Genomic DNA, 25,155 nt, shown 5'->3' on the forward strand with positions numbered 1-25,155 from the left:
CAGACACTCATAGCTTTAAACTTTTTTAAGGGTTGATGTGCATTGGTTTTTCCGTTGATATTTCTTTCTCGTTTATTTGTTTTCTTCTAGTGATTCGACCAGGACTAGGTTGTCGGGAGCTTGTGTCAAGAAACCTCTCCAAAATTCTTCCAGGTCTCTGTCATGATATGACAGACTGGGTTGAAAACACAAGGATAAAAGCATCTGAGCTTCTGTACACATTATTGCTACATGCAGAGGATCACATAACGCCACACATGGAGCTACTGCTTAGAACGTTGTACCAAGCATGCTTGGATGAAGAAAGCAAAGTGGTTAAAAATGTAAGTTTAATCTGTTTAAGTATCCATTGTCCACTGAATAAAGGCCCTATCCTTTTTAGCCCTGAGTCTATCTTCCAAGGGATGACCTTACTTTAGGTCAGTAGAAATTGCCTATGGCTGAAGAATCAGGCTCAAGTCTTTATGGATGTTAAAAACATGTGAAAATTTTATAAACTTACTTACTATGTTAAAATAAATATATTCATCTGTTACTGGTATGGAGACTGATGTTAAAGTTAAGTACTTTGTAGTTTATATGCCAACCCTGTGAGGCATTGATAGTGATCTCTAAAAATCATAAGCAGTGAATTAAATTATAAAAGCCTTGAGACATAAAATTAGATTTTAAAAATGTGCAGGTCGTGCCCTTTCAAGTTAATTTCCCTTATCTCCCCCTGCTGCATAATCCAACCAAATACTGAGATGATTCTATGATGTGTTTGTTCCATGTGATACCCATATTCAGTGTTTAAATTCTTGACTTAGTGCTTGTAAAATGCCTTTTTTCCCATGTGTCTTCTGAGGAATAATTAGTATGTTTTTTTCCTAACAGTTGATACTCTTTACACTTTGATCAACAATAAATCAATAAAACAGATGCAGTTGAACACATTAAATAAATTTAGCAGAGGACAGACAGGTGCTAAAAATGGTTTTACCCATTTTAAGATAAAATCTTCTGTTTGTATTTCTACACTAAGAAGAGCACATATGTATAATTAAAAAATCCATGTAACTTACTTCAAAACTACAAGTTTCATTTCTTTGGGAAATTGAAAGAATGTATTCTGCTTACTGGGCACAAATAATCCAACCAGTGTCAGAAAAGTTCATTTTCTAAATCAGGCTTTTCTGTAGATTCTTACTGTCAGTTGTGCTATATCAACTGTGAAATCAGTGTCTGAAGTTATCTTTCTCTTAGTTTTTTCCACTGTAATTGATTACTTTATTTAGTCATTTGTAGTACTAATGGTTGAGTCTTTCCTCGAATTTACCCTGAATTGTTTCTCTCCTTCCCCCAATTCTTACTCTGTTATCCTCTTCTAGCTATTCCACCCCTTCCACCTCCCCTTTCAGAACCAACACCTGACTTTTAACTGTAGTGCCTTACAATGAGATTGAGTTTGTAAACTAAGCCAGTCACATACCCATCACTAGTAGAGAGCAGGAGACCTGGAATACTGTCAGAAGTCACCTTTCTGTCTCAAAAAGGGGTACACAGGCTTTTAGAAACCAGTGTTCCAGGACTGAAGTAAGAGATATGCCACTGTGGGTGTGCAGCTTTTCAAGTTCCTTAGTGTTTGTATAAAATATACAAGAAAACTTAAATAGAGGAATAAACTCACGTAGCCCTGACCACGTTGTCCTGGTCAAACTTCTTATCTAGTGCTTGTTGCTATAAATATAAATTCAAAAGTTCAAGCAGCATATCATTTTCTCTTGTCTTATTTTGACTGTACTTGTCTCTTTCTGAGAATTCTGCTGCTAATCATTTCACAGGTGCTTCCAGGGGTTTTATTCCCAGTAAGGAGATAGCTTCTGTATTTAATTTTGTTCTTCCTTGTGCCAAAATTTAAGATTCAGCAACTTTTGTTTCTGAATGTCTTTTATCTCCTTAGTGATGCTACTTCCCAGGAATCTGTGATTATCTCCTCTGTCATTTGTCACTGTAGAACTCATTTCAGAGCAGCCACCAATTTGGAAAATATGAATGTCCTTCTTCAGTCAACAACAAATGAGATGTATAAAAGACCAGATGGTCTCTTTTCCTTTTTTCTTTCTTTTTTCCTTTTTTCTCTTGTTAAAATGAGTAGATAAATTGATCCCTAAAATGTATCCATTACAAATTTTGGACTGTTTCATTTTTATTGTTCTTCTCTAGTTTTCAGAGCACTAGGAGACTTTTTCTTTCTCTATGACAAATACAGAGGAGGACAGAGTTCACATTTACCTAGAGTGTGTTTTAACTGTTTTGAGTCTTCACCCTCGTGAAAAGTAACAGCTATTAATAGTGTAGATTTAAACTGTAGAATTCATAGCTACATACTTCCTTTGAGACTAAAATAACTGAGATGATTCAAGTATAAATTAGGTGCAATTAAAATTCTGTGGTTTAATCACTAGCTTAAAAATTATATACAAAGGGAAATAAGCTTTCCTGTTTGGGGAGACAACTATTAAATAAATGAATTAGAAATAAATGTTTCACAGGTAATGGTGCAATAGTTGGCTGTATGTTTATTCGTGCACCTGAGTGTAAGTATTGGACATCAGTCTGGCAGTAAGCTCTGGTGTGATGGTATAGTGATATGTCTGTAAGACAGAGATGGAATCAGAGGGCATGAGTATCATGGGGAGTACATAGTAATTCAAGCCTTTTCAGTTAAAGAAATATGAGATTGAAAGCAGTGGGCAGTTCTCCTGTGGCAATGCTTCTGCACTAAACCAGATCTGTAATGTCAATGTCAAAATATAGTACAGTAACAAAAAAAATCCTCTCTTGAGATTTTATTGTTGTTGCTTTTTATAAATGTGTGATGAATGCATTAGTAGCCTGCCTCAGAACAGCATTTGGAGGACAATATGCTAAACCACTAAATCTGCAACATCCGATTATTCTAAACTAGAGACTTTATTACAGTGAAAGTTGTACATTTAATTTCTGTACGTTACTTTCTCATGGAAGTTTATCTGATGCTCTGGAGAGTCCTCGCATGCCTTATTATGTGCTTACTGAACACGTCAAGAACATTTATTCATGCATATAATGCTTACTGAGTGAGTGGAAAAGGCCTACAAGGCAACTGCTGAAGCATTTAAAATAACAGCTGGAATCATAAAAAGGCCATGGTATGTTGAATGGTCTTTGTGTTTTCAGGAGAATCCTCAGATTATTCCTCTTCTTTTTCCAGTGTTTGAAAGCAGCAGAATTGATTGGAACTTTTGTCAGCCCTAAGGTGTCATTGAGATTAATTACATCAGCCTTTGGGACGACACCTAAGCCATCTTGCATAATGGTTCTAACTGCAGTGATTCGAGGTAGCCCAAAAGAAATCTTACAACCTCATTTGACCGACCTTGGTAACACACTGTCACAAGCTGGAGTTTGTCAGCGATCTGAAGAGGTAAGGCTAACTAGAAAATCCACAACAGACCAAACTTTTACACTAGTGATTCTCCCAACTTATTTTTACCCTACTGTCTCTAAATATTCTCGTTCCTATCCCTCCTTTGCACACCTACCCTGTTTTGGGGTATAGTTGTGTCTGAGAGGAAACACAAGCTTCCCTGTCCTGCCTGGGCCATGCCATAGCCTCCTGATCAAATCTGCTATTCCCAAAAACCTACTAGCAGTACATCGTCTCAGTGGCTGTGTGTTCAAGTTTGAGAACTGCTGTAAAAGACCTCAGGTAGTGGGAGGAAAATGCTAAAAGTATGACAGGAAGAGAAGAAGCTGTTTAGTATGTATGTATTAATAGAGGACTACCTTGGCTGATCCAGAGGCAGAATTTAACCCATGTTTTGAAATGCCTTGTGTTCACAATCCAAACAGTATCATCTATTTCATTCCTTGTCAGTGAAATGAACTGAAAACTTTTCAGTCAGTTGTCATTGACGTGTCAGATTTCCCAGGAAAGATTCCCTGTAAATATCTTCTTAGTTTTGTGTTATTATTTTTCTCCATTTTAAAAGGAATATATCAGTCCTCTTTATATGCATTTAGGAGCATGATTTGTAAACTGTTGGACCTAGTTGCTTCTCTTTAATTAAAAATTTGCTTCCAAGTGTACTCTTAAATAATGGCTGAGCCTGAAGACCATTTTCATTTTGGCATTTGAAGACTATTCATCAGTTGCTATATAAGGAGATGAGAGACTCTGCTCAATGTTGAATGGAGATTTTTTTTCCATTCCAGAGATTTTTTTCCCTTCAATTGCTCAGATGTGGAAATGGATCTGATAGAGATGCACAAAAAGAATCTCTGCAATTTCCCCCGCAAATGAAATTCCATCTTTCATCCCACCAGAGGTTTGTTAGGCCTCTGCTCTTAAGGTGACCTAAAAAGGGCCAAGTGCTGTGCCTTCAGAAAACTCCAACTTCATGTCAGATGCAGACTTCCCTTTAAAACAGTTATTCATGTGTGTAGACTGAATCTAACGTAATTGTCTTTTTGAACCAATCTAAGATACGTGTTTGAAGTTCTTCCTTCATTAGGTTCCTTCCCTAATAGAATATGTACCAGTGATACAGGAATTAACCTTAATCTCCATGAAGCCTGTGATGATTAGAAACTCATATAACTGGAAGCACTATAACCTGACTCTTCAAATAACAATTCACTGAAGTATATCTGCGAAGTTACTATGAGGTCTTAAGCTTACCACTTCCATTTGGCATTAGATACAGTAGACACGTTCATGTGCAGCTGAAGCATTTGGTAGAATTGTTCAAGCCTTTGGTCATGAAAAGAGTCTTCCTCTATTTTAACAGAGAATGCTGCGTAGGCACTGTTTAGCTAAAGATTGACCATGTTGATGAGATTAATAATATCTATAGCTAACCTGTTTGTAGACATGATTTTAAGTCATTTTATCACAGTGGTCCTTTCTGTTCATTGAATCTAATCTACCAGCTTCCTGGAATATCTGATGCACTTTATCATAGAAGATATTGCAAACTACCTGGCAACATTATTGGCTTCACCTGGTGTCAGTTGAATCAAGATAACTTGCATTATATTGCATCAAATGGGATGAACTGTCTGAGAGAAAAGCAGACACTCAGTTTTCTTGGATTACGTGTTTAACCATTATTGTTTCATTCAAAATAGTCAAACATGTAATAATATTTTAAAGAGTTGAAATAAATATGTTTTTAATTAACAAATTGCACTTCAGAATGAGAAAGTACCATCAGTAAGCATTCCAAAAAGCTTTGATGTTTTTATTCACAGTGGAGCAATTGTGTGATTAAGAGCAGGGTCATTTATTTTGCTAACAGGACAATGTAAATAGAAACAAATGGTGTGTGAGAAAGATTATGTTGTAGGCAATCAAAAGAACTAATGTGAAATTTTCAATATGTTACCAATTTAGGGGATTATACAATGTTCAGATTTTATTATTGTTATTTCCTATATCTCTCTCTTAAAGAGAATGTTATGTTTTAAAACAGAACACAATAAACTTATGCTTTTATTTAAAAATAGGTATTTTATATGGAGCAGTTGCTTTGTTGTGTACAAGCATTGATTGAAGTATGCCAGGAAGACTGCAAAGAAATTAACTTGCAGCTAATGAAAGTTTTGGTGACAATAATGGCAGTGCCGTGTTCTGAGCACCTTAAAGAAAAGGTAAACTATGAGCGGGTTTAACAGTTTTTTGTGGGTTTTTTACTATTGATAAAACACTGTTTAAACAGAGCTATAATTACTTGTCTTGCTTTTAGGCTTAAACCACAGAAACCCTTAACTAAGAGCTCATCCACAAAGACTGGTAGAGTTTGTATTGATTTGGTATTGTATGACCTTGACTGTAACCTCTTGTCTATCTCCTTGTATTTTTCCAGAAATGAAATTACTTTGGGTTTAGTCTGTTCCAAATGAATAAAAGCAACTTCTCAGAAGACTAAATCATTAAAATGTTATTCATAAGAGCTAAGAACTTGTACAATACTATTAGTTTTGATTGAGTATTGTTTGTATTTATCTGTACATGTGTGTATGTAGCAATCTGTTTCAAAAATTGTATGGAAATATAATAGTTAAATGTTTAGATATACCTATAACTAAATGTTTACCAGGTTCAATCTGTTAGAATGAAAGAAGCATGAGAGAATACTTGGATTCTGTGTTTAGTCATAAAACTGTTCTGCAGTGCCCTAGGGCGCTGTTCTGGTGATTAGCTGATATTTAGAAGTCATTGTGAAGGCTGAAAGACAAATGGTGTATTTTGTCAGTCAAAATATCAGTATTTCTGCTTTGCTAGATCACAGCTTATAGTTGTTAGGTGCTACATCTATTTCCAGACAATATTTTCAAGATCTCAGTTTAATGTTGAATTCTGCAAATCCACAGAGCTGTAATTAGATTAAGCAGCAACAGAGACTAGGGTCTTATCATTTATTTCTTTTATGGAACTGGAAGACAGGATAGTACTAGGGTTAGGGTGAGACTTAAAGTTGAGACTAAGATCTAGGCCATCAGTGGCACCAGAATAGTTGAATGTTCTGTTGCATCTTGCACACACTGTAAGACTTGAATGTATACTGGTGTTTCTAAGGCAAATACTAGCTCCTACACAAGTATGATCTGCAGAAATTTGTGTTTGTCTGACACAACTAGAAAGGATATTATCTGGGTAAGAACCTTATGAGTTGACATTGTTGATTTATCTTGTAAGGCTTCTTCACTGGCTCTGGGCTGTACCAGTGGGGAGTAATGCCTCATGGCTAGCCCAAGGTTGTGCATCTTTCAGTGTACATACTGTGTATGATTAATACCAGAATAAGATTTGAAGTTGGGCTTACAGTTTGGGACAGCAGAGCCTGGAGAACTGTTTTTCTTCATAACTTTGGTTGAAGCCCCATAGAGTTAGAATGTGTGCTAGTTCTGAGAAGGACCCTAGAACTCAGTTTTATCTTCCCACCTTCTGGCCAAAAACACTCAGTATTGGTCTGTAGGCTATAGTGACAGCTAGATTTTTTTATTTTCTTCTCAAGTATGTTTAGATTAAGTTTCAGAATAGAAGTATGTTACCAGAGCATGAAGAGCTCACAGCTGGATGAGAGCTGCCATTGACCTTGAAGAACACTTTACTTCGGTTGATATTCATCACTGTGCCATGGTTTAGGTAAAGTTTTTGTGACGGATGTTCAGGAGTTTATGCTTGTTGCTGGATTGTGCAAAGCCTTGGGCATGCTATTGGTGCTGCTGTTAATGTTAGAGTATACACAGGAGCACACAAGTGGCCAGGAAAGAAAACCCTCAAATTTTTTTTTGAGTGTTAAAGAACAATTCACCTCCAAATCAATAACACTACAAGCCTTAAAAAAGTGATAGTTTCATAATGTTTTTTATCTTTTGACAAAGATCAGACTGATTTTACAGTAGTTGACCTTTTTACCTTTCCACCAGAACCAAAAGTTTAAATGTTGCAGGAATGCTTTAAAATCAAGGACATCTGTAGATGCCCTGATAATAGATGAGCTTTTTTTGGCTAAACATTATCTCACCCCCTTCTTTCTCTCTTCCCCAAGCAAAATATCAAATAAATCAGCAAGACATCCTCATCTAGTACAATCATGACCTATCCAAATTGTCCTTTTTTTTTTCAAACGTACACCTTAAATGCAACGGCTCTTCTACTTCCTTTTGTCTTGCTCCCAGGCATGGTATTCCAAAGGCCTGTGTAGCATCAGTATTTATGGCCCCAGAGCTGACAGGCTGCCTCCAAGAAGACATATGCTTAAAAAGCTATTATGAAAGACTTGAAATAGAATAAAAAGGTGCAGCATAAAGATCTGTCTCATGGTCAGTCAGTGTGAGGGTGGAGTTTGGGGGGTGAGGGGGTGCTTTGTTGTGTTTTGAAAGGAACACAAAACAAACAATCTGTCTAACTAAGCCTCAGACAGATGAATCTGGTGTGCTTTGTGGTATCTTGTGTGGTTAGCCCTACAGTGGCGTATAAAGTCAGCAATGTCCATTTAGAAATGTACAGTTTCATACTCCTACAAAGAAAGCAGTTTCATGGAGATAAATCCTGAGCTTCATATACGGAAAAGTTAATCATCCAAGATTATTAAAGGTTTAAGATATTTCTGCAGTTACAGATTCTTTTTAAAGTTGACTAGTTTGCATGAGAATCCTGTTTCTCATTGGCCTTTCTTGCAGCTAAACAGATAGGAAATCTGGCAATGAGATTACATAGTTGCAATATTTCATATTTGTCACAAAGACAAATATGGCTTGAATTTATCCTCCCCCACCCAGTTTCTAAAACTTCAAAGTGAGCTGTACAACTTGCAGAGGCCAAGAGGTCCCTGTTAAAATAGCTTGAGACCGTATAGAACAAATGTACTACAGTTAACTTTACAGGTACAAATGTATTGTTCAGAAGTGTGTGTTCAGGATGAAAACATTTTGAGTATAAACATAAATTATTCAAAAATTTGCATTATATGATTTCAATTCAGGCTTTGCCATAAGGGGACAGAAGATCACAGAGGTAGCAGAGACCACAGCTAATGTGACCTGTTTGTTCAACACTCATAGTCTTGCTGGATTTTTGCCCCTGTGCTTAGTGTTCATCAATGTTTATGGTTGCTTAAGGCTAAGGAAAAAGATCAAGACCACCAACTGAGCAACTGAGCACTTCTGTATCTTGAGAAGGAGTATGGTTTACAGCCCCAAATAGACTGAAGCCTTATCAGTTGTTGTTAGAGTTAAGCATGTATTGAGCTTCTCAGTGGTTTGACTGGTGACCTAAAGATAAGGTTTTGTTCATTATCACAGTGGCCTGTGCTATCTTGGCTTTTCTTCTGGCACATGTTGCTTGTTAGCATGAATATATAATGTATCATTAAACTTGTGAAGTTTCAAGTCTAGGAAAGAAAGTCACCCTTGCTGTTTAATTTTTCTTTAACTGTGAGATACTTCTAAGTGAGAAGGCATGCATCAGTCTATTGGCATTTTTTCATTGAAACCATTCAAAGAGTTTATTTTTAACCACCTGTGAACAATGTATTATTTTGTGTTGTTCAATGGGAAAAAAAAGGTCTTGCAGATAGTGGTGACATTAACAAAGGGGGAACAGTTTCTGTCTTCACATTTTCTGTCATGTAAAATGTTCCAATTAATTTATAGGTAAATTGACATTTTAGTTATAAGTTAGTGCATTGTTTTGGGTGACTGGCAGGATGCTTTCAGAAAGGAGAAATCTATTGTGCTTGAGGCAGGCAAGGCTGCTTTGGGAGTAACCTTTGTCCTTAGTAAATCCTGACTTTTTTTTTTTTTTTCCTAGAAATCTCATTTATTTTCTCCACATCTGGTGCTTCCATAATAAGAACTTTGTCTAGCAAGTGATTAATCTGTAAAATTCTAAAGGTCTTAGACGTGTTCCAGCTAACTTGTGTGGTTGAGTTCAGTTTAAAAATATGACTAAAATTTGCAGTTCTGCTGAACGATTTTGAGACAAATTATGTCACACACAGCACTGCACTACATCTTTTCCTCCTAGAACTGGTTATGCTGACAACACATGTTATTTCTCAGTAAGGTTTCTAATGGTGTCTCTCTCTCCATTCTTGATTCACTGTCCACTGAAATCACTAAGACTATAGATTCTGCTTTCAGCATGCTTTTAATCTCTTAGATTTAAAAAAAAAACTTCTCTAAGAAGTTTTGTACCTCCGGTAGGAGCGTTCGGGGATTGTAAAAGCAAATGTTCCTTTCCTTTGAAATACAGCTGCTATAAGTGATTAAGAAAATCTATATGCTTCCTTCCAAGCATGATCTTGTCTGGAGTCCATTTAGTAGTTCTTTTTACATGTTTTATTTGCCTGTGTCAAGGAATAGTCTAAATGTAACTATGAGAAAAATATTTCAAATGTAAAGGTGAATTTTGGTGCTTCTAAGCAATAGAAATTGATAATTTCAAAATGAACCTGCTCAGCTACTGTAAAGAGATAGCATCTTGCATAGGTAAAATTGAGATGAGAAGAAAACAGAAGGAAAGATGGAAGAGGGGAAATACTGTATCTTCTCTGAACTGCACAGCAATAGTTTTTAGAGGCTGCCACAGCCTGCTAGATGGGATTTTGAGAAATGCCCTCTGTGTTATAGTTTTCAAGCATTCTTAAATTAAGGAGAAAAATCAATACATCTTTAAAACTAGTAAGAGCTGGTTTTATGACATTGTTAGATTTTGGATAGGTTTTCACATGGATTATACATTCTTTCATTTTGCTGTTACATGTCTGTGTTCCTTGTGAATTCATTTTGAAATCAGGACAAATCTTCACTTTAAATAAAAGTTGATAGATGTAGTATAGGCAGACATTAATCACAGAATCACAGAATCTTAAGGGTTGGAAAGGACCTCAAAAGATCATCTAGTCCAACTCCCCTGCCAGAGCAGGACCAGCTAGAGTAAGTCACACAGGAACTTGTCCAGGTGGATTTTGAATGTGTCCAGAGAAGAAGATTCTTTTTTTCTTTTTTTTTAAACATTGTTTCAGTTAAGATGAAGTATCCTGGTTTTGTTTTAACAGGTAGAGGAAACAATGTCTTCATTAGCTCAAGTGCAGCAACTGGAGAGTTTTGTTTATCTCTACAAACAGCACATAATTGAGCTTATGGAATGGATTTCAGTATCATGTGATAGTTGGACATGCTATTCTCCAGAAATATTACAGTTAGATGTCATTGCAACTCATTCAGGTACGACTTTATTAGTAGTTCTGAAAAAATAAAGTGATAATCTCCATAGTCCGTAGCCACTTTGTGTTTTGTAATGAATAGTGTAATATGCAGAAACTTCACAGGCATATGATGGAAAGCAAAACCAAAAATGTTGGAGCAGATCATATTCCAAAAGACTCCTTGGCTGCAAGGAGCATACTAAAAGCAATTAAGTAAAAGTACCCTTTCAGGTAAGTTAAGTAAGGAAGGACTATGGGGAGAAGAACTGATGTAGTTTATATGTGCCAATATTTATCTACTTTTACCATCTCTTCACTACTTCTACAAAAAATACTGTCTCTGTGTACAAACATTTCCTCACTTATGTTCTTTGACACCTTACAGTGTACAGATTAGTGGCACACTTTGGTATACATTTCACCTAGCTTTGGATCTGCACAGTAGGAGGTTCCTCTGATGCATCTCTCCAGGTTCCATCTGAAGGCAAGGAATTCAGTGACAGGCAATTCTTTTCACCCAGACACTCATTTTATGATTATTAAGATGGAAAGCACACTTTGTTTTTTCCTTGCTGTTAGTTAAAAAGGGGATGTTGTCAGCTGCTTCAGCTAGAGGTGAAGTTCTATTATTGCTACTGCAGATAGTTAGATGTGGACAGGTATGTTTTAAGGGACTGTATCTTCTGCATTTAATCATTGAATCTCAAAAAAAGCCTCGACTAACCTGCACGAAGCACCCACTTGCTGGTTTGTGCAGCTTCCAGCATTAGTACTTTTTCTGGTTTTCATCTGTGGAAAGAACAAAAAGTTTTTTCAGTGCAAGATGTAAGAGGCCAACTTTTCTGTATATTTGCGCTCCCATTTCCATGACTGAGGGACTTCTAGACAGTTGTCTCTGTTTTCCTTAATGCTAAATAAATCATCCAATGTCTGGGCAAACATCTTGGCTTGCTCCCAACACTTGTAATATGCTATTGTCTATGTTTTCTGTCTGACACAGCAGCTCCTAGAGATATTTTTGTTCCTTTGTTTTCATTCCCACACATAATGTTGGTTTTAATCAATTTAATCAGGTTTATTCATTTCAAATTTCGCAGTTTTTACTGTTTTACAGGAACATACGCTTAAGCAGAAATTAGCAATGTAGTTTATTTTGTTTATTTTTCCATCTGTTGAATTTGCTGTTACCAATTTGAGATAATGGTGTCTTTTAAATGTCCTGGAACCCACATGCAACAATGTATTTTTAATAAATGCTGAGAAAAGAAAGACCCATTTGTTGGCACAGAAATTTAGCAAACTGCAGTTCAACACCCAGTATTGCTTCAGTCTAGACAGTGAAGACTGGGGGGGGGTGTTTATTATTTTAAACTCTAAATTTCCAGATATTATTAAATGCTATTGAACTTGGTTTGGAATTTTGAATGCTTCAGTCTGTCCATTCCATATGTGAGGAATATTCTTGTCATCAGAAATGTCACTGTTCTGTCTCTTTCTGGGAGCATTTTCTGACTGGAGTTGAATAGAAAGTGCGTCATAAAGATGCTAAGCTGAAGAAGTTCCTAGAGGAAAGTAGTTTATTGCAAACAGAGAGCAGAAGGTGCATTCTACAGAAAGAAGCTTGCAGAATGAAGCATGTGTATAGTCTGTATTTATTCTTCCTCTTTAAATCCATGCAGATGTTAATCTTTATTGAGAAGAAAGGCACAAACATTCATCTGTTTTGGGAAAATAATGTCTTCAAATTTCTTCTGCTTTTGAGATAGCAGCTTAGGGGGAGTTGTTTGTTTGTTTGTTTGTTGTTGAGTAATGAAAACAAATTCATCATAAGATACGTAAATGTTGACAAACTAAAGAAAAAATTTGGAAAATATTTTTATTTCAAATAGCTTCTAAAATTCATCATATTTTAGATTCTCTTGCACAATGCAAATGAGCATTAGCTAAACATGGAGAAAGAATACTGCCACAATAATTCCACTACCCAAGTTTTGAGGCTGATCCTTTCAAACATAACCTTTCTTGTGCCTCTGGGAGTCATCAGCATCTTTCCTTGAACACTGCACGTGCCAAAACTTGAAAGAATTAAAAAAAGCATAGTTAACGCTGCTGTTTAGTGTGGTGTTGTGGCTGTACCAGATTCAGTGTAATTTGTCATTAACTTCAGTAAAAACAGAACTCTTTGCCTCTATCTTTCAGAGCTACATAGTGAACAATATTAATCCTCCCTTCAGATGCACTAGTCCACTCAAAATGTCATCCTGTACTGCTGGTCCCAGCAGCTAGAGGTGTCATTGCTATGTCCATGCTGCATAGTGCAATGTAGTAGAGCAATACCAAGCTGGGTAAATGTAATATGGGGTAAAGCTATCTTCAGGGATCACCATGTTGCCATGGGTAAGGCTCTGGGTACCTGAGCCCATGAAGACTAAGCTTGGATATTTGTACACCCTCAAATACAATGAGACATGAATAGATCAACAGCTACCATGCAGGAGTGGAAAGCTAAGTACTATTTTAATACCAGGCTTTTTACGAATCTTAATACACTCATGTATTGCACATTTGAATAGAACCAACTAGTACTCTAAAATAAGTCTTATATGTTTGTTTTCTAGGTCCTGCCATAGGTGAAGCTCTAAATAACTTTATTCTCATTCTTAAAACGTGTCTTCAGCCAAACAAAGATCCTCAGATGCGGTTGAAACTTTTCACTGTTTTATCACGGTTGTTCCAGAAAGCAAGTGAAACTGTCAATTCCCAGGGGTAAGTAGAATTCTAATTTCACATACTATTTGAACGCTACTGTGGCATTAAAAAGGAATGACCAACGTAGTTGTTTAACCCCTATAACTGTATCCACGTTAGCCTGTCTAGAAGACTTTCCTACCATCTTCTACATCATGGTTCTCTTGCTGTATTTTTTAACACTGCTTAGAAGACCAGAGTGCAGTAATTTAAAAAAACCTGTAAATAAATGAAATCTGGACTTCACAGAACCACAGAATCTTAGGGGTTGGAAGGGACCTCGGAAGATCATCCAGTCCAACCTCCCAGCCAGAACAGGCTACCTACAGTAGGTCACACAGGAACTCATCCGGTTGGGTTTTGAATGTCTCCAGAGAAGGAGACTCCACAACCCATCTGGGCAGCCTGTTCCAGTGCTCCATCACCCTCACAGTGAGGAAAGTCTTCCTTGTGTTTCTTTGGAACCTCTTGTGTTCCAGTTTATGCCCATTGCCCCTTGTTCTATCATTGGCCATCATTGAGAAGAGCCTGGCTCCATCCTCCTGACACCCACCCTTTACATATTTGTAAACATTAATGAGGTCACCGCTCAGTCTCCTCCAAGCTGAAGAGCCCCAGCTCCCTCAGCCTTTCATCTTAAGGGAGATGCTCCACTCCATCAATCATCTTTGTGGCCCTGCACTGAAGTCTTTCCAGCAGCTCCTTGTCCTTCTTGAACTGAGAGGCCCAGAACTGGACACCATATTCCAGATGTCTTGATGACTTCACTTCCTTCTCTGTAGTCCTCCTACCTCTGCCATTCTGGAGATTTAAAATGGATGTCCTGCAGACCTGGATAGTCGTCAAAAATTAAAGAGCTGTCTTTGAAAAGAATACATGTTTGAAAAATAAAATGAGGATTCTTAGGAAAGGGACATGAGGGGGAGGTTTTTTGTTTTGGAGGATTTTTTTTCTTTTTCTCCCAGGCAACTCCTAAACCTGTAAACTTTCCCTGAAGTCATTGTAAGGAAAAAATGAAACACCCCCAAAATAGACATTTTAAAATGCCACTGATATAGAATGGTGTTTAAAATCACTAAACTAAATGTTTGATAAGGCATAATTATTACTCTCAGTGACTGAAAATGGAAGTCTCATGTTGCTTGGCACTACTTACGCATTGCAAATACAATCTAAGTACAGTTTATGGTGCTTATGAAACCCCTCCATTTCTAACAATGCCAACAGTGGGACTCTTATTAATTTACCTTTACTAGTAGTGACACTTCTGCAAAGGTGTCCTGAATGCACAAACCATATCTGCTCTGCTCTTCCCAGTGCCTGCTGCATTTAGTTTGTAAATGTACTCTGATGCATATTTTTTTTCATTTTTAACTCTGTTTAAAAAAAACCCAAACCATAAAAAACCAAACCAAAATACAATCATGGGAAATGTTCTTCCCAAAAGTACTTTGATAGCAGTAGTCACTTAAATTTTTTTTCTTGATTCTGATGAGCCCATTGGAATTCAGTGATGGTATGTTGAACATTTGTTCAGATTCCACGAGGCCATGTTATTAAGAATGTAGGTGTGTTTTTGCTATTTTTAGATATATTTACTATATTTATGGCCTGTATCCCATAGTGGAGGAAGGAGGAGGAGCCCTGGTGTTCCTATTCAGTAGGAACAGTATTCAGTAGTATTCAGTAGTATTCAGATTCTAGATATGCTTAACCCATCCCGTAATAGTTTTTGAGCTAGTGTACTTAAGATGGAATATAATGAAGCTGGGGTATTTTTTTAACTAAAAGCTTTTCTGCTGACTGTGTTGATATCTGTTTCCATACTTTCAGGAAACAATGTTAAATTTGTATTCATAAGAAAAATCCCTTCGTAGTTAGTGGATTACTTGTTTAAATAATCATGTGGTAGTTACAACATCAATCTAGATATGCAAGAATTTTCCTGAAAGAAAAAAACACACTTTGAAAACTATTTTAAGTGTCCCGGGATCTATTTGTTGTTAAGCTAATCTGTTGTATCTCAGATCTGTATCACATAACTGGGAATGCAAAGACTGTGGAACCAAGAAATGTCATCTCGTGTTCTGTAATGCCCTGAGTACAACAATAACACTTATTATGTGTGTAATAACCTACTTTACTCTAAAAATGGGATGTGACTCTCTCCTATCTGTTTTATTTTATGGCCTAATTTTACTGTCCTTTATCTACTGTCAAATACGTTATCAGGTCCTGTTCATCTGCCATACAGTCACATTTATTATTTTCTACATTTGTTTTTGAAACATTCAATGTATTCATTCTTTCAAAGTATTTAATCAGATTTGGACATGGTCAACAAGTTAGTCTTAGTCATTCATTCTCTATACACTTTCAATGATCTGGTCTTCTGTTCTTTCTTCTCAGAAATAGCATTGCATATTACAGCAGAACAGAATTTGAAGAACTGAGCTAAATTCTCTGTTCTGCCTGTCATTGCGATCTACAGAAAATCATTTAGGCTGCATCTAAGTAGTATGACAGGTACATTGCATGGCATGTGACAGAGTCCTGACCTACAGTGTTCCTGACTGGGTGGTTGGGACATAGGAAGGACTTCTTCACTAACACAAGGCCTTATTAATTCTTTGTTTCCCACCTATGCAGTAGCACTTCTGTATCCAAAAGTCTCTGAAGTGATCAGGTAGGTATATTGAGTTAGGCGACGTAGGCACTGCTGGTAGAATAGAGATGATCAGTGCAGGACTGGTGGTACTCAAAGCAAATAGGATGAATAACAAAATCTGTCATCTGTAGTTTAGTCATTTCTGTAAATAATGGAGCCAAAGATGTGGAAAAAGAAAACCAATCCAGTGAGCTGCCAGCTTCACTAGGATTCCTGGGAAAGAGAAACTATTGGTGTGGAAAAAAGTAGAAGAATATGTTTCAAAGTAATACTCTCAGTAAAAATAGCCACACATCACACCAGCTCTCCACAGACAGCCATGATGGAAATAGTTTCGCTCAGGGCACTGTGAGTGACTGACCTTTTGTCAACATTAGATACGTTCAATGAGGTTAATAGACCTGGTTTGTATGAAGAACAACTCCTGGCTAAGGATGGCCCAGTGTAACTCATAATTAGGCACTCTGTCCTCTGAGAACAAAAGCAATGCAATGAATTTTACTAGCAGGTTTATCTTCAGAAACTAAAAAGCAGTTAGAGGGAGCTGAACGACTCTTTGAAGTCTTGATCCTATTTACCATTTTCACAGTAAATGCTTTAATGTAGAAAGTAACAGGAGAGTGTTTGTGTTTGAGGAGTTGTTTGCAAAACATTTTTTGAGGTTTTGATTTATAAAAGCAAATGCAATTTTGTTCTGAACTACCTGGATTTAGGATGTTAAGTTTGGAAAAAGCAAAAACATGTACACACACAAAAAAAATGCAATACAAGAATCCAAACACATAAAAAGCCCAGAGCAGCAGTGCCATAAAAGCAGAAAAGGAGCCAATCTGAAACAAAAATGGGTAACTGATAATTAACTTTAAATGAAAGCTTAAGTATAGAAGTCCATAAAATGAGTGTATCAGTTTTAATGTAAACCCAAGCTCGGCATTTTACATCTGCATAAGAGCTAGGTATTATGGTATGCACAGATCACACCTTAATTATTTCATATCCAATGGAGAATAAAGTCTCAACCCTGTAAATAAAAATAGCACTGATAGGGTATGTTCTTTCATAGAAACTACTCACTTCTAGAATTAAGTTACCTAGATTTACAACATGAGATCTAAAAATGGGAAGAGGGAGAATTTAATTGCATTGGCAACAGCAAAAAATATATCTTTATTGTAACAAGAGATAGTGTAGGGAAGTAATAACAAGTTCTGGTTACACAATCTCATTCACTGATGGCAGTAATTTGTTTAGCTCCTTAAAAACATTTAACAGTTTAGATAGGAAGGCTTTCAGTTACTATGCTAAACACTATTGTGTGGTCATCGAATTTTGTTCGAGTCTGACATGATTAAGTCAGATAATTGCCAGATATTTTGTTACTGATTCAATTTCAAGGCACTAGAAGAAATGTTCTCACGAATAGCATAGCATTATGGTTAACACAATCCTAGTGGAATTTACCTTTATGTTTTGACAGATTGTTTTTTATGTGCAGCTTAACAGAAGGTTTTATTAAAAACAGAATCAACTACTGATCAGATAGCACAGTGGCACATATAGCACAAAGCTTTTCTTAGCTTTGGAGCTGAAAGGCAATTTGGAATGATGATTATCATTAGTTGTTGGGGTTTTTTAGGCAGCTTTTTTAATAGAAAATTATTAATTCTCAAAAACGTGTTTAATAAATCTAAAGGTTTCTGACAGATTTAGATGTGTCTAATGGGACATCAGATTTCTTGTTATTGCTGAACCTTAAGTGCCATCTGCTGGACAGGAAGCAGGAATGTTCTTGGATCTTGGCTTCCTCAGACACCCAATGCTCCCTTGGCCAAGGAGACAAGCAACAGGCAGGAGTATTTATTTTTATCATGTTGAAGGTAGAGATTTCCACATATGTGTGTGTGCAATAGATGACTCAGGTCGGCTGGTCCTATTTCAGTCGGATGACAGGGTCTAACTGCAGCAGGTAAAGGGTAGTAGTTACAGGGAAGAAGTAGATACAATTACATTTCTTACTACATTGATACAATCTTACTACAGATTTTTTATTGCTGAATTATCAGTGCTGGACAATTTTGTTTTGCTGTTATGGTGATGATTTTTTTTAAGTACTTAGTGATAATTGTTTGTTGTTAACATCTACCCATTATGTTCCTCGTGTGGTTTGGCACAACCCAGTAGGAGCCACTTACTCATCCTGGAGATGTGGGACTCTTGGAAAAAAAAAGTCAGCAACAGCTTCTTCCCTTTCTGCCAAGCACCAGGGTGGTGATGTGCCATTTTGCACTCAGGTGACCATGGTCCAAGTCTGAAGGAAGTTTGAATAGGGTGGGATACAAGTCAAGATTTAGCCTGTTATTTGTCAATCTCTGCTGCAAGCTGACAGCTGCTTTTTAAGGCAGAGGTAAGAGTGAATAACCTGAGCCTTAGTTATGTAGGCACAGCCAGGAACACAGGTCTCTCTGATACAACAAAGTCTCTTTTAACTTGGGTATGAGATCTGTATCTTTTAGTTTTAAATAGTTTGAGATGGAATTGTATGGCTGTGAGGGTATACTGCCTGTTGCAATTGCTGACTTTTGCAGCAACTTTTAGCGTTATAATAACTCATTCAACAAAGGAGGAGGAAGAAGCATCAGCAGAAATATCACAGATTTGTGTATTTGTAGTGAAAATAAACTAGTATTGTAACTGGCACGATCCAAAAATCCTACAGACCTTTCATCCTTGAGGAAGATGAGTTTCAGAGCCAAGGGAAAGCTGAAGTATTCTGTGCAGACTCCCTGCAGTGTCAGTAGTTCAGGTCTCAACAATAGCATTCATAGTTTTCACATTATAAATGCTTTTCACTGGACAGTCTCAAAGGGCCTTACAAATATTAATGAATCCTCACAGTGTTCATATGAGGTGTTATCTGCACTTCACAGACAAAGAAAATGAGGCAGAGAGAAGGTAAGTAGTTTAGCAAGATAACACAGTGAGTCATGGGCATCATCTGAAGTGGGAGAAAGTCTAGCCTCCCCTTTCCATCAATGTTAGGTATTTGTTTAAATATTATCTAGAAAAATTAAGTTAAATCTTGTCACATACATTATAATCACAGTGGCTTGGAAGATTTTATGTAATTTTTTTACAGTCTTTTATTTTTCCTTTTCTGCCTATGTTTCTATGACAAAATTCTTTTTTACATCCTGTCAGTCTCTTTATCACTTTTGCTCATGAACCTTTATTTTGCTTTCTTATTTTTGGCTTCAGGCTGTTCCCTAGCTACCTTGAGACTGTGATAAAAGACATACTGGCTCCTAATCTGCAGTGGCATGCTGGAAGAACAGCAGCTGCCATCCGCACTACAGCTGTATCATGCCTTTGGGCTCTTGTTCACTGTGAAATGCTTTCACCAGAAGAGGTAAATTCTCTCTTCCTTATTAAATATACTTTGAAATCTTTAATCAGGAAAACATAATAAATGCAAAGGTGTGGGGAAAAGAATAAATCCTTATTGTGAGTAACATTTTCAGATAGACATATACTTTTCCTAATAAAATGTATTAGTTGTAATTGAGCGCTAATAATCGAACCAATTAGTAGTCAAGAGATTAACATATCCTGGTAATAGATCTGAGGCCAACAAAGTTATGAGTGGTAGAACTCATTAAGTTTTGTAGATCTTTGTTCTAGGCAGTTCTGTAACACAAAATGCTAACCACTATTAGCACAGCTTGGGTACTTGACATTGCTGGACTGCAGCCCTGGAGGTAGCCAGGACCTACTTTTGTGCAATGCTTTTGTGCAGTGTGGCAGACATGTTGTCTGGTTGCCTTGGAGCCTACTGGTCCATGTAGGAAATAAAAACCGTAGAAGTTTCCTGGAGAGGGCATGGAACTTGAGGTGGAACTTGAAAGGTATCTGTAGAAGCTGAAGTAGACAGCTAACAAGGAATTATGCTTAAAGAAATGTTGCTTACTGTAGTGATTAAGGAATTGAGGTAATTAAGTAATTGAATCTGAGGGGTTTTGAAGCCTCTTCACTAACAAAAATAGCATTTGGAAATGATGCACTGAAAATATGTTACATAGAAGGGCTTTTTTATTTAATAAATGGAATTAAAATGTTATTACATGTTCATAGTCTTTATTGTCTTTATGACAGACTTTACTTGAATTAAATGCTTAAACATGTGTAACTGGTTGAGTTCACATAGACAGAAACATTTTTATATCACATAATATTACTCTGGTTAAAGATTCTTCTGAATCAGTGTCTTAACGCCTTTTTTGCATTAACTTGTAGGAAATGTACATATTAAAGACAAATTATGAAATTCACTAAAACATCATATCACAACTATCCTTACTTAAAAACTCCCTTTCAGAATATGAGCACCATCTACTGGTACACATAATCCTCATCTCCAAATTGTTTCAAGTCTTGCCAACAATTTTTGTTTGTTTGTTTTAAATAAAAAGGCAAGGAAGTGTAAAGCTTTTACAAGTTACATGCAACTCATCTGTGTATATACTGAGCATTCATGAACCAGACTATCGACTGCTGTATTTTCATTTCCCAAGCTTGCTTAGAGGCAAAAATAGAACTGTCCAAGTTCCAAGATTTTCAGGGATAACTTTTAGAGTTAACTTTTTATTTTTAAATTAAGTAAGCCAGTAACAGTCAGACCTCCTGATAAATTATGTAACCAATAAACATATTGTTTTAGCGTGATTGAAGAGCTGTTGTTCTTCTGTGTTTTTCCTGTTAATTGTAGATCTCAAAAGTTAAAGATGGGCTAATGCCCCAAATTATTGCTGCCATGGATGAAGACTCTAAAATTGCTCGACTGATGGCTTGCCGTATTGTTGATGTTCTTTTAAAAGTTTGTGGAGAGCAGTTTGGTGAAGATAAATTCACCAAAACCTACACAGGTAAGTGTAAAAGGTTTCAATTAGGGGTTTTTTTGGGGAGTGGTTTGCTTTTTTAAATCAAGGTCATTGTTTTGAAGAATTACAGTTGTTTTTTTACCTGAAGTATTATAATTAGCTTAGTTTTCAAGGATGAAAAGCATCATGCTGGAGCAGTAGGCAGTAGGCACTGTCAAGCTTTAGCTTTACAAGTTTGTCTAACTCACCTGCAAATTCACTGCAGGTCATAGCAGTGAAAGCACTAATACAGACCAGGGAATAACAAAAACTGACAATGACTTTAATCCCACATAAATAGAAAAAAATCTTTAAACAGTTTGAGATGCAAAGAGGGGCAGATTTTTTGTAACCTCAGTTTCTCAGCTTCACTCTAATGCATGTATTTTAGTACTATTTCTGCATTCTTTTGTCTGGTATTTTAACTATTTGGGTAGCTCTTCCCCAGAGTAATTTCATGGATATTAAGGAAATGGAAACAGTAAAGTGCTCACAAAATCATACTGTTAACAGCGCTTTGGTTTGAGAGGAAATTTAATGTCTTCATCCTGCAGAGACCAAGACATGGTCTTAAACTGCGGAGTGAAACTGCTTAAAGTGTATAAAGCATGTACACATTTTAGAAAATCAAGGTGTTAAACATTGGAGTTGGTGGTGTTCAGTGTGGCTCCAAGAGCACTTGCTTCTTGCACGGGCTTTCTGTAGTAGCTGTTTGACTGCAGTATTTTATTTTGTTTCATTGAGATGTTGTGTTGCAGACAAGTTAATGTCCTGTGGAAATGGCCTCACTCCCAGCTGGGCAGAATTGAGCTGTGCTCCCAACGTTATTCTGCATTAAACCACTAGATGGAACTTCAGTCACTGTTACAGTTTCAGCAAGGCCTGCCAGTATTTCATCTGCATCCCTTCCTGGTTTAGACTATATGAAATAATGTTCTAACTATAGTGAAAGCAGAGCAGTAATGCATTTCATAAATGGTACTCACAAGTGCCAAGAGCAAACCATTTCATTGTACCATAAATAGAGCTGAATAGATAGTGGGTTGATGTTTTTTATTTAAAAAAAAAAAAAGAAAACTTGCTGTAATGTCAAGCAGAGCTATTATCTGTAATGCTTCTTAGGACAATGTTTCAATGCTAAACAGTGAATCCGGAGAAACACAGTAAGTGCTATGCAACAGGATTTATGTTCTTGGAGATACAAATGTATCAGACTTTCCAAAACTCAGCATCCTTTAATGACTGATACTGTTTCTTACATAACAGGGTAGACATCTAACAACAAACATTTTTATTTTGGAGTAATACAAAAAAAAGTATATCTTTGCATCTTGCATATTCAAATAGCCTGCAATGCAGTCATTCTCTGAAACAGTGACATTTGGTAGGAATACGTGCTTTATAGAGTGCAGAAATACTTAACCTCTGCACTTCTGTAAAGCATTAATAGCACTTTCCTGGAAAGAGTACTAGAGAACTTGAATGTATTCTAAATAATTTTGTGCATTTCATTTAATATTTTGGACAATGTAACAGTACAATAACAATCCACTACCTGCAGTTAGGAACAAAGTACTGTGTGTATTCTCAATGCTCAAAAGACATAAACATGTCATAAATGCAACAATAATTTCAGTGATAACAAAATACTTCGGGGTTTTTTTTTTAAATGCAAAGTATAACTGCAGTTTAGTTATGTATATGCTTCTTTTCAGAAGTTTTAAAGCGTCTGGATGATGCTTCTTGTGACGTACGACTGGCAGCTGCTCACACCTTAACCAATTGGTTTAAATGCTTAAAGGGCAGTGATGTGAAATCTGCAATGGAAAATCATATTGAGTTTCTATACCAAGAACTGTTAATACATCTCGATGACCCAGATCAAAATACCCAAAATGCAATCCTAGGTGAGTCTTTCAGTCATAGAATCATAGAATGGTGGGGATTGGAAGGGACCTTTAGAGATCATCTAGTCCAACCCTCCTGCAGAAGCAGGGTCACCTAGATCAGTTTGCATAGGAACATGTCCATGCAGGTCTGTATTTTTAACAATGCTTTTTAAATCATGTTTTCAAATGTTACATGAAAGCAGCACATATGACCAGTGGCTAATCCTAACAGGCTGGAAGCTTCCCTTTGGGTTTCAGTGAGCTCAGACCTCTTATCTATATGTAGAATGTAAAGAGGTTTATCCCGTGTTCACCAGAGTGCATCTGATTCATCAGAAGTCTGTATAGATGGTCAACTGGAGATGGATCATAGACCCTAACCACTGCAGGATGTGACCATATCCTAGCTTGCTTGATGGATTCTTTGGAATTCATTAGTGTATCAGTCTGTGTTCGAGTATGTAAAAATACAGGCCCCAGGAAGAACAACTTCCAGGTTAGGTTTTGATTATTTTGGGGAAACTTTGATAGAGAAACACAGAGCAGCTAATGATTTATAAAATCTCTTTTTGTTTTACAGAAGTTTTAAAAGAAGGAAGCATTCTATATCCTGAACTACTTGTAAGAGAAATTGAAGGGGTTGTCTATAAGCATCGAACACCAGACTATTGTAATCAACTTCTGCATCACATTCAGTCAGTCAAAGAATCAGCTTAATGAATCAGTGCTGACATTCTGTTCAGTGAAATCTGTATGATCTGTATTACTTTTGTGTTTTCATTTGTTTCAGAAAAACAGAGCAATAATGATTGCTTTTTCTTTGTAGGTTCACTATTAGCACATTTAAAGGTCAAATTGGCGCATTTCTATGTTCTTTGCCGTTTGAACGGTTCTTTGTATTTGCTAGCAATAAAACAATGTTTTAATTAATTTTGCATTGGGAGTTTTTCACATACAAGGTTTAAAGGAGGAATATTTGTTTTCAGGAATTTCACATAATTGAGAAAGATAATTTATTTAACAAAGTAATAGTCTAATGTCAAAGTTATTAATGTAATTCAGAGATGACTCAGTCTTTCAAGGAGCATTTCAGACTCTGGATAATATTCAGATTTTGCAGAGTCGGGTCTGGAGGATCAGTTTTACCAGGAAAAAAAAACCAACCAAACTTCATTGCATAATGCAACAAATGTGTTGTAATGTTTTGAGTGCTCATACTTACTGTGCTGTATAATAGGGACATATTATATGTAGGTGTCACTAAAGGGATAGTTTTTAGTGTCATTGTATTACATTTAATGACTGAGAATAAAGCTAGACTTTTATTAAATTAAAGTTTCTACATAGGAGGAAATGTGCTGCATTGTCATTTAGAATAACAGTATTTATATTTTTGTATTAAATATATTGCATATACAGTTTTACCAGTGTTTATACTTTTGTGCCTTGGATAGCAAGCAACAAATGTTTGCATATTACTTTGGAGTTAAATTCTGCAATATGACGTTAAAGCTTGACTTATTTTTTTAAAATACCTTTGTAGTGTGTAAGTTAAAGTATCATCTTAAATTCTTATCTGTGTAATAAAGTAAATGAGCACCTAGATTCTTGCCTACATCATTGTGGGGTAGTGTGCTATTTATTGCACACATAAATCATGGAAAACCAGGATCGGGATTTGTTTTTATAATTATCTGTATTTCAGACAAAAAGTGCTCTTTGGCTTCTAACTCACAAGTGCTTTGGCTTTGTATCGAGTCTAAAACCAGGCTCTGTGGGGTTTGGTAATATTCCTTATGCTGCAGGAGGTTTCATAGACTCATAGAATGGTAGGGTTGGAAGGGACCTTTAGAGATCATCTAGTCCAACCCTCCTGCAGGAGCAGGTTCACCTAGATCAGGTCGCATAGGAACATGTCCAGGCGGGTCTTGAAGACCTCCAAGAAAGGAGACTCCACAACCCCTTTGGGCAGCCTGTCCCAGGGCTCCGTCACCTTTACGTTTGTTTATCCTTCAGAGCTACCTTTAACTTTTGAGACTTGTGACATAATTGTTAACCAAACCAGGATCTCTTTACAGCAATATCTAATTGCATTCTCAATATTTGAGAGATTAGATGCACAAGTCTTACTCCTCCTAGCTTAAAAGCAAAGTCATGCAAACTTATGGCCTCTTCTCCACAAAATACTAGGTTGC

At 36.6% G+C, this 25,155-nt stretch overlaps 1 protein-coding gene across 1 annotated transcript in view; it reads left to right on the forward strand.

Annotated features, from left to right (window-relative positions):
- Positions 1-24,494, forward strand: part of DNAAF5 (dynein axonemal assembly factor 5) — a 31,085-nt gene extending 6,591 nt beyond the window's left edge. The window contains exons 5-13 of the mRNA XM_061994389.1: positions 91-323; positions 3,236-3,448; positions 5,533-5,676; positions 10,593-10,761; positions 13,361-13,508; positions 19,414-19,564; positions 20,921-21,077; positions 22,787-22,978; positions 23,541-24,494. Coding sequence (XP_061850373.1) covers positions 91-323; positions 3,236-3,448; positions 5,533-5,676; positions 10,593-10,761; positions 13,361-13,508; positions 19,414-19,564; positions 20,921-21,077; positions 22,787-22,978; positions 23,541-23,677 — 1,544 coding nt within the window. The 3' untranslated portion in view covers positions 23,678-24,494. The remainder of the gene's footprint in view (positions 1-90; positions 324-3,235; positions 3,449-5,532; positions 5,677-10,592; positions 10,762-13,360; positions 13,509-19,413; positions 19,565-20,920; positions 21,078-22,786; positions 22,979-23,540) is intronic.
- The last annotated feature ends 661 nt before the right edge of the window (positions 24,495-25,155 follow it).

The sequence above is a fragment of the Colius striatus genome, chromosome 3 (genome assembly GCF_028858725.1).
Source record: "Colius striatus isolate bColStr4 chromosome 3, bColStr4.1.hap1, whole genome shotgun sequence".
In the NCBI taxonomy this organism is placed as follows: Eukaryota; Metazoa; Chordata; class Aves; order Coliiformes; family Coliidae; genus Colius; species Colius striatus.